The 15,175-nt window shown below is 40.4% G+C and overlaps 1 protein-coding gene across 1 annotated transcript in view; it reads right to left on the bottom strand.

Moving 5' to 3' along the window:
• Window positions 1–13,219: 13,219 nt before the first annotated feature.
• The window catches only part of LOC148046313 (immunoglobulin superfamily member 1-like), a 50,269-nt gene continuing 48,313 nt past the window's right edge, over window positions 13,220–15,175 (bottom strand). Inside the window, exons 6-8 of the mRNA XM_087714669.1 lie at window positions 14,660–14,941; window positions 13,595–13,651; window positions 13,220–13,374 (exon numbers count right to left, since the gene is read on the bottom strand). Of these exons, the coding sequence (XP_087570795.1) occupies window positions 13,220–13,374; window positions 13,595–13,651; window positions 14,660–14,941 (494 nt within the window). The remainder of the gene's footprint in view (window positions 13,375–13,594; window positions 13,652–14,659; window positions 14,942–15,175) is intronic.

Genomic DNA, 15,175 nt, shown 5'->3' with positions numbered 1-15,175 from the left:
GCATTTGACCCCTCCCTCGGGTTCAACCTGGTTATTTTCTACAGAAGACATGAGAACCTCACATGCCAGAATCAAATGCGTGTAATTCATTTGCTCCTCCCCATTCCTATGACAAGAAAAGGGAATTCTTTTTTACACGGTGCAAGATTTAAATCCTATCAAGTGGTAGAAAAATGGACAATTTTTGGAAAAAGCAACAGCTGAGATCTTCTCTTAGAAGAAATGTTGGTTTTAAATTCTTTCTTGGTCAAACCTGCCTGTTTAGCATGACAATAGGAATTTTTTTTACATTAACTTTAGGCTAAATGGCAGATCAATATTATCTTGAAGGTTAAAAGATAACTTGGACTGTTTTGAATGAGAACATGTCCCTTTCATCCCAAGCTCAAGTATAAAAAGGAGTATATAGCTAAGATATAAACATAAAGAGTTAAGATTTTGATAGAGGAAAATAACTCTGAAAATGTAGCTCAGGGTTGAAGTGAGTGAGTGAAAAATCTTGCTTGGCTGCAAAATAGCCAGAAGATCTACGGAGACTTATAGTTTCAATACTTGGAAAAAATAGGTTATAGAACAGTCCTCAACTTATAACCATGCATTTAGTGACTAGTCGACGTTACAACAGCATTGGAAAAAGTGTCTTGCAACTGATCCTTGTGCTTACAAACCATTGCAGCATCCCCACAGCTATGTGAACAAAATTTGGGCGCTTGGTTACCAGCATGTGTTTATGATGGATAAGCATCCCGGGGTCATGTGATCATCATTTGCTACCTTCTCAGATAGCTCCTGACAAGCAAAGTTAATAGTTAAGCCAGATTCACTTAATGACTGCATGATTCACTTAATAACTGCAGTGATTTGCTTAGCAACCGGGTAAAAAAGGTTGTAAAATCAGGATTAATAGTTGACTTGGTTGACAATGGGAATTCTGTCCTCCTTCGCAACGGATGGTCAGCATATTGTGATCATATACTGTATCAGGACAGCAACACATTCAAGGGCTGGGACTTGTAGCTCTCCAAAGGTGAAGAGTAGCTCCTTAAAGGAGGATTCCTTGGCACAAACTGTTTACACTGTTTTTATTACTTAGTAATTACTAAGCCAATCCAGCAGGTGGCCCTCTCCAACTGATTTCAAGTCATTTTGAAAAATGAAATAGGATCAGGTTTAAGTAGGCATTGGATAGGAAAGTAATTCTTCTTTGTCTCTCCTGTACAAACATCCATCTTTTCCTGCCTTTTGGAAACATCAGAGGCTCCAGTTGGCATGCAAATGTTTGTCCTTATTGCCAATGCCCAAGGATCAGGCAGAGGGGGTCTATTCTCCTAATTATGTATTCAGACAAAGCTCTGAAGTCGGGTACTCAAAGTTTAAGAACAAATATTCATCAACATAAAAGGTAAGGACAGGATTCGTTTTCTGCACAATTCTTCCACAAAGGAAACTTCCTTGGTTTTGCATATTGTAAACTTGAAATAATGTAATGAGCATCTAAATCTGCAGGAGTTGCAGTCTTGTGAGTTGTGAACTCACTGAGGCCTCAGCCATTACTGAGTTTATATACTGTTCTAATTAGGCTCTTTCTTACAGGGATGTGGAGGCAGGGGAGGCAGGGCCTCACCAGTGCCATGATGAAAAGAAAAGAAAAATTAAAAGGAAAAAGGCTAAGGTAGTTGCTGCCAGAGTCACAGTGGATGACTCCGCTTAGTGCTAACTGCAGGGGGAGGCGAGAGAACTACCTGCCTCCTTTGCATAAGGAATTTTTCACCTTTTAACCCTTGCTTAGAGTTAAGCAAGGGTTAAAAGGCGAAAAATTCCTTATGCAAAGGAGGCACTTGGTTCTCTCGCCTCCTGCTCTGGCAGCAGCAACTCTTGCCTAAGTTGCCTTTTTCTTTTTACATTTTCATCATGGCAGACAAGAGGAGAGTTGAAATCCTCTGACCCAGCTGGAAAAGGTATGTGGGTCCAAGGGAGGGGGCAGGGGGGAGGAATTCAAAATTATTTGTAAGTAATTGTAATTTGTTTTATTATAAGTAATTTGTGTGTGTGTGTATGTGTGTTTTACCCGCCTCTGCTGGTGCATGGGCTGGCACTTTTTTATTTTTTATTTTTTAAAGCCATGCCACCGTGTCTCATCATAGAGTGGGACATGCTGGTTTCCGGGTCCCGTTGTATGGCTGGGGCGGTGGCATGCACTTTAAAGTGCCCCTGGGCTGTATGGCCAGGCCCGGGGCGGCAACATGCACTTTAAAGTGCCAGCATGCCTCCCGACCATAAAGCAGGACATGTTTCTCTCTATGGTGGGGTGAGGCGGTATGTACCGCAGGTCCCGCTGAATGGCCAGAAGGCACGCCGGCACTTTAAAGTGCATGCCGCTGCCATGGGCCCAGCCATACAGCCCACCGGCACTTTAAAGTGCATGCCGCCGCTCCGGGCCTGGCCATACAGCCCACCGGGACTTTTTATGTTCAAACATTTTATTTCCTTTTCCTTTTCCTTTATACAATCACTTAAATACTGTGCAGTTAAAAAAAAGCAATAAACACAACTCATAACACTTCTATCCTTCATACACCCTTTCTTCTACCCCTCCAACTTTCATTTCTCCCCTCCGACAATCCCCTCTTCTACTTCCCCTCCCCCTCAACCATTCCTTTCTCCCCTTCCCACCATCTCACCCTCCTTACATTCCCTTCTCACTCCCTCTTAATTCCTCCCTCTTCTTTCCCTCTACTCCTCACTTCGGTGTATTTTTACTATTCATTGGTCTATTCGTTTTGTAATTTACACTAAAATTATAAGAGAAAAAAAAATTTTGGGAAAGAAAAAAAAAAGGAAAGAAAAAAAAAGCAACAGTATCCAAGTGCATTCATTGTTTTAAAAATTGAATCTATATTTCCACCCTCCCCCCCTCCCCCCCATGAACCCCCCTCCCAGACCCCCTTCCGACTTCCCAGATCCCATTCCCGACATCGTTCCTTATCAAGCAAAGTCTGGAGTATATTGAAACCAGATAGATTAAAAGTTAAAAAATAATAAAAAATAAAAAGGAAAAAATAAAGGAAAAAAAAAGAAAAGAATAATTAAAAAATAAAAGGGGGAAACCCCCCCCAAAAGAAAAATCAATAAACTCTCTACCTTAAACTTAGCTTCCCATCAATATTAACACTTAAACAATATACATCATTCCTAATCTCAATCAATTTATTACTTGCAGGATTTCAAACTATGTTGAAACCAAGTGAGTTAATCAAATAAAATTCTACTCTAGCTAGGGACCTTATCTCTTTATCTAAATATGTATCCATTTCCAAACCTTTAATATATCCCTTTTACCTCTTTCTCTATAAAGCAACTTAAACACCTCAAATATTTCTCTCGGTTTCTGTTCCAACTCCACTCATCCTGCCTCTACCCGTGTCCATATATATATTTTATTATCATCCGTACACCTCCCCTATTTATTCCGCCTTCCTTCAAACTCCCTGAATATATTCTTCCAAACTTATGTTCAAATAAAAATTACTGTAAAAGTCAGCTTACTTTCTGGCTCAAAATAATCTCTAATTAAACCTTCACTACCCTCCCATCTGCACCACCCTTCCAAACTCGATTCAACCTAAACCCCAATCCGAAAGCGTCACAATCTCCGCCTTCCTCACCCCAGAGAACAAAACATAAGCAGTTTATGTAAAAGTTCCAAGTTGTCCATCAAGTCCTTTTTTTTTAAGTCCCATACAATATAATTTTCAAGGTGATCAGCATCATTTCTTACAGCCCCAATGTCTCTTGATCGGTATAGCGCTATGCCGTTTTCTACAAGACATAGTCACAGAGTGTTATTCAAGTTAAGATTAAGCAAATGTTTTGAAAGCATAACCAAATCCCCATTCTCCGCTCTGCTGCCCCTCCAAAGGGGAAAAACGACGGCTCCCGCCCTGTAGTTGTGTGATTGGTTATTTCTCTTGTACTTCTCCTTCTTATTGTCCAAGTCCGGGTAATTCAGGAAGTCCCGCCTTTAAAATCTTGTGATAAAAATCTCGGGCTTCACAAGCTGAGTTGAGGCGATGTTTCTGATCGTCAAGTGTGACTGTAATACCAAATGGCGCTTCCCATCTGTACTGTATCTGATTATCTCTAAGTTCTTTAGTTAAAAAGGCATAGTCACTCCTGGCTTTTAACATCTGGGGAGGCACCTCTTTAAAAACAATCAAATCCTGTCCATCAATTCGCAGCCTGTTGTTGTAAAGCTCTTGTAGTATCGCGTTTCTGGATTCTTTTGTAGCAAAATATATAACCACATCTCTCGGAAGCTGTCTCTGTTTTGCTGTCCACGAATTATGAGGATAATTTTTTTGGATCTGCCAATCAAAGTTGAGTCCCAGACCTCCCACCACACGACTGAAACCCTCAAAAAAGGTCTGCTTCAAATTCTCCTGTTCGTTTTCACACAATCCCCTAACTCTTATTGCAAACGCAGTCTTTTTATAATTTGTCATAACAAGTTGTGTCTCTGCCTTTTCAATTTCCTGTTGCAACTTTTCAATTTTAGATGTCAGATTAAAATTGTCTTGTTCCAAAAGTTCCAATTTATCCTCCATTCCTGCAATGTAATCTGTCATCACGGTTATAACTCCGATGGTATCCTTCCTTGTTTGGGCAATCTTAGCATCAAGTTTATCACATAGTTCCGAAATAAATTGCATTATTTCCTCTCTAAATTCTCTGAGAGTTTCAAAAAGAAATACTTTCGTTAACAGATCTCCAGTAGGGGGCGTAGAAGGCAAAGACTATGGCTTTATAGCGATTACTTGGGATGTATTGTTAAGGAAACACTTAGAATTTTTTGACTTGGGAGCCATTATAAAAGAACAAAAGCGAACAAACAAAGTCTCTGCACACCTTGATTTGCAATAAAATACTTTGAGTAAACTTGGCAATTAGTAAAGAGAAGTCTTCAGAAAAACAGGGCTGAAATATATCAACTGCGAAGGCTATAAAATCGCCATTTTGAAAAACAGTAAAACAAAGGAGTTTTTTGTAAGATTGAAGCTGGTATTTTAAATAGTAATAAACAAAAAAGATTATCAGGAATGGTCACTGCCCGGACCGATTTTAAATAGCTTAAATTTGTTCTGGGGGGGGGGGGGGGAGGGCGACCTGCCTTGGGCTGAAAAAAAACCAGCTGAGAAGATCTGGCTGGAGTAAAAAAAAAAAAAGCTCAGCTTTGTGTTGAACCTCTTCTCCGTTCACAGCGAAAAACAAAAGGCTGTGAATTTCAAAGAGATTCTAATGACTGAGCTCCTCCCTGCCCCTTTCTGCCTAAAAGGGGAGATATCTATAGATCTTTTAGATATACAGACCAGAACTCTGAGGGGAGCCCCGTTGAGCCCCCGACGACAGACTCCTCCCCCGGAAGTCTCAGCCCACCGGGACTTTAAAGTGCATTCCGCCGCCCCGGGCCTGGCCATACAGCTCAGTGGCACTTTAAAGTGCAAGCTGCCGCCCCGGGCCTGGCCATACAACCTGATGTATGGCCGGGGCAGCGGCATGCAGTTTAAAGTGCCGATGTGCCTTCCGGCCATAAAGCAGATCCTGCTGTATGGCCGGGGCGGCGGCAAGCACTTTAAAGCGCCATGAGCCAGGCTGGGTCAGTCCCGGAAGATGGGTGGGAGATGGCATAGGCGTCCGGAGCCCCTTCTGTCACCATCCCTGAGGAGCCACTGCTGCTGCCTCGCTCCTCCTCGTCTTCACTGCACGTCACCAAGAGCCGAGGTGGCGCAGTGGTTAAATGCAGCACTGCAGGCTGACTGCTAGATCAGCAGCTCAGCGGTTCAAATCTCACCGGCTCAGGGTTGACTCAGCCTTCCATCCTTCCGAGGTGGGTAAAATGAGGACCCAGATTGTTGTTGGGGGCAATATGCTGACTCTGTAAAACCGCTTAGAAAGGGCTGAAAGCCCTATGAAGCGGTATATAAGCCTAACTGCTATTGCTATTGCTATTGCTATTGCTTTCTTATGTAATGTTTTAAATAATATTGAACAACTAGTAAAGTTGAAGTTAAATTGGAAGACGTCGTAGTATCATAAAAGGCAAAACTAAATTTGCTATCTTTAGGTCAGATTGGAAAGCACAGTACAGGTAGTCCTCAACTTAGAATCATGACTGAGCCCAAAAATTGCCGTATTTTTCGGAGTATAAGATGCACTGGAGCATAAGATGCACCAAGGTTTTGAAGAGGCAATTTTCTTAAAAAAGTAAGTAGGTAGATAGAGGGATAGAGAGGCAGAGGGAAAAAGAGAAATACAGTAGATAGGTAGGAAGGTAGAGAGAATAGTTACATAGGTAGATAGATAGAGGGCTAGAGAGAGAGAGAGAAATACAGTGGATAGGTAGGGAGAGACAGAGTAAGTAGGTAGATACATAGATAGAGGGATACTGAGAGAGAGAGAGAAGTACAGTAGATAGGTAGGTAGGGAGAGTAGGTAGGTAGGTAGGTAGGTAGGTAGCGGGATATATGTATAGAGAAAAATACAGTAGGTAGGTAGGGAGAGTGTGTGTGTGTAGGCAGGCAGGCAGGCAGGCAGGCAGGCAGGCAGGTAGGTAGAGGGATAGAGAGAGAGAAATAGAAAGAGAGAGAAATACAATAGGCAGATAGGGAGAGAGAGAGAGTAGGTAGGTAGGTAGATGTTTCCAGGTGTATTTATCCATGTGCTGGAGAAGGAAATCGCTGAAAAATCTTAAGACTTTGTTTCTGCTGGCACAGCACTTGATCAATGTAATTCTCATCAGTTAAAGAGCTTTGCAAAAAGGGGGGGGGGGTTTGCAGGATGCAAACCTCCGAAAAACAGTCTGTTTTTCAAAAAAACGGGCCTGTTTTTTTCAAATAAAAGGCATGAATAGCCTTGGGGGGGAGGGCTTGCAGAGTGCTCCTGATTGGGGGGGGGGGCAAAAAAAGAGCAAAAAAGGCCAGTTTTTCGCAAAAACGGCCTGTTTTTTGTCAAAAGAATTGCATACATAGCCTTATGGAGACTTATGGAGTGCTGCTGGGAGCTGGGGGGGGGCAAAAATGGTCCTTTTTTGTTCATTTCTGCCCTCCCCAGACCCCAGGAGCTCTCTGAAGATCTCCATAAGGCTATGCACGGCCATTTTGGTGAAGGGGCAGGGCTTCATGAGGCTAAAAATGCTGTATTCGATGTATAAGATGCACCCAGATTTTCAGCCTCTTTTTTGAGGAAAAAAGGTGCGTCTTATACTCTGAAAAATATGGTATGTTGTTAAGTGAGAAATTTATTCAGTGAGTTTTGCCCAATTTTATAACTTTTCTTGCCACATTTGTTAAGTGAATCACTACAGTTGTTAAATAGTAACACAATTATCAAAGTCCCCATAGATTTTGCTTGTCAGAAGGTCACACAATGGTAACCCTGGGACAATGCAAGCGTCATAAATGTGAGTTGTCAAGGATCCGAATGTAAATCACGTGACTATGGGGATGCTTCAATAGTCATAAGTGTGAAAAACACAATCATAGCTCACTTTTTTTCAGTGCCTTTGTACATTTGAATGGTCACTAAATGAATTGTTGTAAGTCTTTTAATTCAATTATTGACTAAGAGTGTACAGGAAGGAACCATCGTTAACGATGGATTGGCGAGAGTGATGATAAGAAGAGCCTATGCATCAGTGCTATAGGATCCACCGCTGTTAATCAAATTTTTATCTTTTATATTCATAGACATAGTCTTATTATTCCTAAATATTACATTTCCATTATTATTTATAATGTCTTTCTTAACACCCTTCCTTTCTGAACCATCTTTCTGTCCTTTTAACATATTAATATATAATTATTATTTCCCCCCACTATTTTCTACCCCTATTTTAACTCGCCCCGTTTCATATCGCTATAATATACAAAAACGTGTTTTCCACCCATTTTATTGTTCATATTTCCTTAGTTAAATCAAAGTTCTATCCATCATTCTTCCATTTTTAAATATCTCCTTGTACAGTTTTAGTATCAATCACTATCATTTATACATTTAGGGTATTTCTGTTCATATTCTTTCCAGTTCTTTAATCTAATATAATTCTACTATTAATACACATGTTTAGATATATATTAATATATATTTCCCTAATCCCCCATTGTTTAGTTATAAACTTCCATTGTTATTCATATTTTATACATATTTAGTAGTACAGTCAAATTTATTTTTCCCATTCTTCATATCCATTTATATCACAATATTATCCTGATATCTATCACACTGCTAAAATAATAATCCAGCCTGTATAGTTCTGATATTGATACACATTATTGAAATATATTCATAAAATATTATTTTACTCTATTTTCTCTTATCCTTCATCTCTTACCCAATTCCAAATCTTTAATCTTATTTTCTTTTTAGTTTTCCTCCCATATTTGTGCCTTAGGTCTTTTATTCCCTCTATTTGACTATACAATCTAACTTTTGCTCCCAACTCTACCCTTTCCCACTATCTAATTCCAGAACTATCCATTTCACCTCCTATCTCTTTTCCCCAGTTCTCTTCCTGTTCCTCCCATTCCCTTTGAAAATATTTTACATTATTTCCCTCCTTTTTTAGTTCCTCAATCACTATTTGTTTTGGCAACATCTCCTCCTTGTTATTTTCTTTTTTGCTGATTTCTCTCCACTTTTCTCTCTGTTTCTTCTGGTAGCTCTATTCTTCCTTCCTTGTCCTGATCATTGTCCGTTATTATTTCTATTAAATTTCCCAATTTTTGGTCTCTACGATCAAATATTTTCTCCTTTGAAAAAGCTCCATTCTGTTTAGGTTCTCCTCACTTCCATCTTATGTTGTGTCTGTGTTTAATCAATCTCTTTTTTAGTCCACTGTCCAGAGTTCAATAATTCAAAAAGTCAATCTTCCCAGTCACAATTTTAAATGTTTCGTCAATAGACAGTCCAAACAATTTAAATTTACCAGGAAGTTATCCACACCTCTTCAAATTGCCTTATATGTTCAGTAATATTCCATGATGTGCAGGGGCTCTTAACTGAAGTCCTTAGTTAATAATCAAATCTCTAGTGGCCTTAGAGTAGGTCTGTATCTAACAGATATTTCCAATCTTTTGGAATAATTATTTCCAAGTATGCATTTTTGTCAGCAGATGGCAGTATTGCTTCTGTCTGTTTCTACCTCTCTGCAATATTGTTAACAGTTCCGATTTCAATTTTTCAGTTATTCAAATAATTTTTAAATTATAAATCTATTAAGTGAGCAATTTGTAAGGAGAAATCTGGGACTTTAATTCCAGCATTTTAAAATACTCTCAATACCACATCTTTTAGCTTTGAGGAACCAGGTTTCTGTTCATTATTTAAAAAGTATTTTTTTCCTTTTTCAATTCTCAGGTATTTTTCTTGTGTGCCCATTCACAGCTTCAACAAATAGCTTTAAATATGTTTCCCCCTTGGATTTCTGGGGTCAACTTCCAATAAAAAGTATTTTCTCAGCCAGATGACACTCCATTCACTTTCTCCTCCCCAGCACAGTCAGGCTGACCCTGGCTTCATGGCAGCCATTTTGACTGCCGCTGCTCCTCGTCTTCAGATGAGGGGGCTTTTCCAGTCAGGGAGGAGATATGTGGCTCTCCTCGACGAGCCAGGTGGTCCCACCTTACTTCAGTAGCGCTTCAGGGTGACTATTATCCGAAATGTGACCCTCCAACAGAAAGAGGTTGGAACTGATGGCAGAGCTTGCAGATCAGGCTTCCGAGGGCACCAAAAGTACAATCGGAAGTGGTGAAGAAATATTTGTATTTATTAGTTTGTCAAACATGGACAAGATAGAAGGCATAAATATAAACATGGGTAGAAATGAATACAAATAGATGGGGACAGTAGGACAGGGACGTTAGGCAGGCTATCACGCTTATGCACTCCCCCTTTACGGACCTCTTAGGAATGGAGGAAGGTCCACAGTAGACAGTTGAAGGTTGAAGCTTACTTCACTGTCCGAAGTAACATAGTCAAGACCATTCTGATGACCTCATTTCTGGAGCCCCCAGTATGATCCGGTGCTTAGATTTGGCGTCTATAATTACACATCAGTGGGGAAATAAAAGTAAGCCATTCTTGTATTCATCTCAGGAGTCGTCCCCTCAAGGCCTTTTTTGTACTTTTGACCACTGGTGCATATCAGTAAAGTTCGGAGCTTTGCCTAGGATTGGTTGCCTGTTGGGTTTCCTGTGGCTGGTGATTCAGAATAACAGAGGAGACTTTATCCAGATGTTCTCCAGCATCCGAGGTCTAGAAAGAAGAAGAAAGGCTTAAAAGGCATACTTTCCTTCTCTGTTGCAATACAAGCACATGAGGTGATATAATGGTGGGTGGGAATGAGCTTGCAAGGGGAAGAGAAGCTGCCTAGTGAACAAGCAGATAAAAGGAGGGGGAGTCTGCACCTGAACAATGGGCCGAGAAAGAAGCTTAGAAAGGATCCATGCTAACTTCTCAGATGGTAAAAAGAGAAAGTGGGTGCTTTGTACTTTGAGATTTGCAAGGTTGATGTAAGAGAGCCGAGGTGGCGAAGTGGTTAAATACAGCACTGCAGGCTACTTCAGCTGACTGCAGTTCGGCTGTTCAAATCTCACCAGCTCAGGGTTGACTCAGCCTTCCATCCTTCCGAGGTGGGTAAAATGAGGACCCGGATTGTTGTTGGGGGCAATATGCTGACTCTGTAAACCGCTTAGAGAGGGCTGAAAGCCCTATGAAGCGGTATATAAGTCTAACTGCTATTGCTATTGCTATTGCCTCTCAAGTACTAAGCTCCTTCTGAAAGCACAAATCTCCCGGCATCTCTGGGGCAGATCCTTTCTATGGATTCAGTGGTGGGATTCAAATATTTTACTACCGTTTCTGTGGGCGTGGCTTGGTGGTTGTGGCAGGGGAAGGATACTGCAAAATCTCTATTCCCTCCCGATCAGCTGGGACTCGGGAGGCAGAGAATAGATGGGGCCAGTCAGAGATGGTATATTTACTGGTTCTCCAAAATACTCAAAATTTCTGCTACTGGTTCTCCAGAATTGGTCAGAACCTTCTGAATACCACGTCTGCTATGATTCTTTCACAAATTCATAGATTTCATGGCTTCTTTCTGTGGGGAAAAATCTTTAACTTCTTTAAGCCAGCCTATTTTCATGTCCCACTTTGTTTTTTCTTAATTCTCTTTCACTCTGCAATTAGGGAAAGTAAAGAGATATACAAGACTTTTCTCTTGGATTATAAAAAATCTTCCTGGGCCAATATTCTCTAATTTTGTCACCTATTCCTAGCAAACTTCAAGTTTCTCTTTAAACCACAGGGTCTAAAAATGTGCTTTATTTATCTCTCTGATACTAGCTTTTTTATGCTGCTCTGTGAAAATGAAGGCAATGCAGTCATTACATGAGGCTTATAGACCATAGTTAGTATACTAAGTGTTTAGAATACTATTTATCCACTTTTCTGTAACCATGTTTATTACAATATTATCTCCACTTACTTTTTCTCCTTTTGTACCATACCGCGATCAGTAGTGACAAGAGAAGCAGGAAAAGGCTCACAGCCACACGTACCCATATGTATGTGTTAATAATACCTGTAAAGCCAAAATATTTGCATTTTATTCTTCATTTTACATTTCAAACAGCCCTACTTTCTCTGAGTTTCTGTATCAGATCCAAAAAACAATGGCTCCTATAGATTAACATGAGTATTCTACAATGTTTATAAGATGCAGTAAATGATTTTTGTACAATTATACCATTCTTCTCATGAGCTGTTCTGTATATTATAGCTCTGCCAACTAAGTCATCATGTCCTGGTTTGATTTTAGATGAGAATATAAATATGATGTGTCCTCATCAATGGATAAATTAGGATGAGAAACATGATGCTATTTAGATATAGCTGAAATAAGCTTTTGAGCTGTCCAGTTTTTCTTTCCCATGTGGCCAAATCACGAAAGTATCATCAACATATCTAACTAGACCCAAACTCTGGCTTAGAAATGTTGATGACACTTTTGTGATTTGTCCACATGGGACAGAAAAACTGGACAACTTCCTCACACATCTCAATAGCCTACACCCCAAAATACAATTCACTATGGAAAAAGAAGCAAACAACCAACTTGCCTTTCTGGATTTCTTAATGTGCAAAAAACCCAATGGCTCCCTAGGACGCACCATCTATTCCTGCCAACAGTGTGGAAAAAGAAAATATGCACCACCACAATAGAAGCCCATCCCCTTTGTTTGTTTCTGTGAGAGAGGGGGGGGAGAGGGAGGGAGGGGCAAATGCAAAGAAAGGAGTAGGGCTTTGATAGCATTGTTGCATCACCCTCTTTCCTGTTTTGACCACTCCCTGCAAGCAACCCTGATTTCAGCCCAGAGCAAGTGCTTGTAGTCCAGGCCCCGAGTGGAATTTTTCAACAGTAAAATTCTGTGATTCAAAATTAACTCCAAATCAGAGTCATAAGAATTCCTTGCAGAGATTAAAAGAAAGCTAATGTGAAGAGGACAATCCAAATTGGTAGGAGATGGATATAAAAAATCATCATTATGAATGTTGAAAATCCATGCAATACATTTAAGGAATAAAAACCAGGGTCAAATATACAGTAGATTAGATTAAGCAGAAATAGAATTCCATCCACCATTAAATCTGCAAAAAGATCCATAACCTCAGGTGTCTTTATCAGTTTTCCATTTTCATCCTATTTTCTGTAAGATCTCAACACGCTGGAAAGTAACCACAAATAATTGCCTTGGGGCCAGCCAGGTTCTGTGACCTACAATTTTAGCAATGCAGCCAAACAAAGCAATATTCCTTAACACGTGGGACAAGATTAGAAAAAAACGAGTGACTGAAAATTATCAGTATCCTTCCCCTGCCACGCCCACAGACCCGGTGGTAAAAATTGAATATCATCACTGCATTGTCCCCATGTGCTATTTGGGAAGTGGGCATCTTTTGATTAGAGGAACCATCATGGTGGCTATTTTGAGAAGAAGAAAGCTCTCAAGGCCGTCATCATGGTCCTTTCCCAAAGCATACTTCTGCTTTTCCAGACATGCTCACTTAACCCCCAAAGCTGCTGCTCTCTTGGTGGCTGAGCACCAGTCTCTACCTCTGGAAAGTCTTCCACCAGGGGTTTTTGAGTGGAGGGATTATACAATCATTAAAAAACCCCATATGTCTCATTGATTGGAGGCAAGAAATTGGAAATCATGTTCGTTTTGGTCTCAAAATCCAACTCAGACCAGGTCTGAACAATTTTATCTCTCTTTATCACAATCCTCAGAGCCTCCTTGAAGATGTTCATCAGGCGCCTCCCTTCCACAAAGGAGTGGTTCAAGATCTGTGTTCTTAGTCCCAAGGATAATTAATCAAAGTTAAACCTAACTATGCTTAGTAGGTTGCAGCTGCTAAGTTTCTCATTGGTTCAACAGGTTATGTCAATGGGGTCTGGAGAAAGAAAGTCCCCTTTCTTATTTATGAAGGACAAAAATCAGACCTTTTCTTAGCCCCTGGGACTCTATGGGGGGATTCTCACCTGAACTACTGGACCCTCCGGGTATCGTCTTCATGGTGGGATTCATCATCTCAGTATCTAAAAAGAAGGATTCAAGAAAGAAATTCATTTATTCCTCTATTTCAACAATATTTTTTGTGAAATCTCTTAACAAATACACATTTGCAACACATCTTCATTTATTGGCAAAAAAAGAGAACCCCCCCATAAAACAATGAGGATGGAAGCCCAGCACCACTCTACACAAAACATATGACCCTCCCCCCTCCAATGAACAACAACAGTGAATTAACGTAACCCGCCACCAGCTGTTTTCCAACAAGAGAGGCTCTTTCTGCTCTGGGCACACTGCCACACCATGGGAATCGACCTCAAGTTGGTCACATGATCAACTTCAGAGGACAAGCAGAGCCCACCAGTAAAGGTCCTTGCAGGTCCTGTCTTGACCAAGTCCCTTTTCCTCTCTCTCTGCATAAAGGAATACTCACATTGCTAATAATCCCGCCTTCTGTGTTTCCAATTTCAGCAACTGCTGTCAAGGAATCACTTTAAAATATTATTATCCAAATTTTATGCTCATTTCCTGATCTTTGGCTAAACAATGTCAGCAGTTGCTGTCAATGGATAAGATTATCATCCAAATCTTATGATTAACCTCAACAATCACTGCAAGCATCACCATTGGAGCAATATCTTTCAATTTTTACAATTGTTATAATCTGATGATGGGACACCTCAAAAGTGCAGATAAGCCTCTGGTCAATATTGCAACATGTGTCTATTCATCCTTCTGTCTCTCTATCTCTTCTCATTCTTCTGAACGTTAATTTTATTGTTACAACCTACTAAAACAAGAACGAGCTGTCTTTTCTTGCCTCTCCATCAGCCTTCATGTCAATCTTTCTCTTACCCTGTCTCCCCTGAAACATTCAATGGTCCCAAGACAGATACTTGCCTATCAAGGGTCTCCGACTGGCCTAATGTTTACCAATCTATATGATTGGTACTAAAATTTCTGCCTCAGTCTGAGATCTTCCAGAAATTCAGTCCATCTCAGATGGGCAAATGGAGAATAGGAATGCTTACCTCTCAAAGGGAACTCCAATGGATCACTTGGCTCTGACCAGACAAAGGGATTGCTTTCATGGTGGTACCGGCAGGTATAACTTTCTGCCTCGTTCAGCCTTTCCCAATAGAGAGGAAATTTCACTCTCTTTTCCCCTGGCTCTGCAGCCTTGTAATCTATCTGCTGCATTGAGTTTATAAGAGCAAATGTCAGACTAAGTTCTGTTCCCTCGCACCATACAAAGAAGTATGGACGATCTTTTGCATTTAAAATCTGGATGGAAGGCTTGGTCAGGCTGGGATCTAGAAGGGGGAAAGATTCAATGAAACCTCAGAGATCCTTATAGACAAACATCTCCTGCTTCATTCAGCCACAAATAACATTCCCTCCCTTTTCAGTCTTTTGGTAGTCAAAGGATCATCTTCTCCATTCTCAGTACTTTTAAAAAACAATATTTATAAGAGAACCTATTTATTTCTTCCTATTCTATTATTCTATCCAAGGCCCAAGCACTCACATTTCCCTTATCTCACATT

This window comes from Thamnophis sirtalis, unplaced genomic scaffold (assembly GCF_051295495.1).
Source record: "Thamnophis sirtalis isolate CommonGarterSnake01/CBP01778 unplaced genomic scaffold, rThaSir2_p1.2 scaffold_4, whole genome shotgun sequence".
Taxonomy (NCBI): Eukaryota; Metazoa; Chordata; class Lepidosauria; order Squamata; family Natricidae; genus Thamnophis; species Thamnophis sirtalis.
This window is presented reverse-complemented; position numbering and strand designations above follow the sequence as displayed.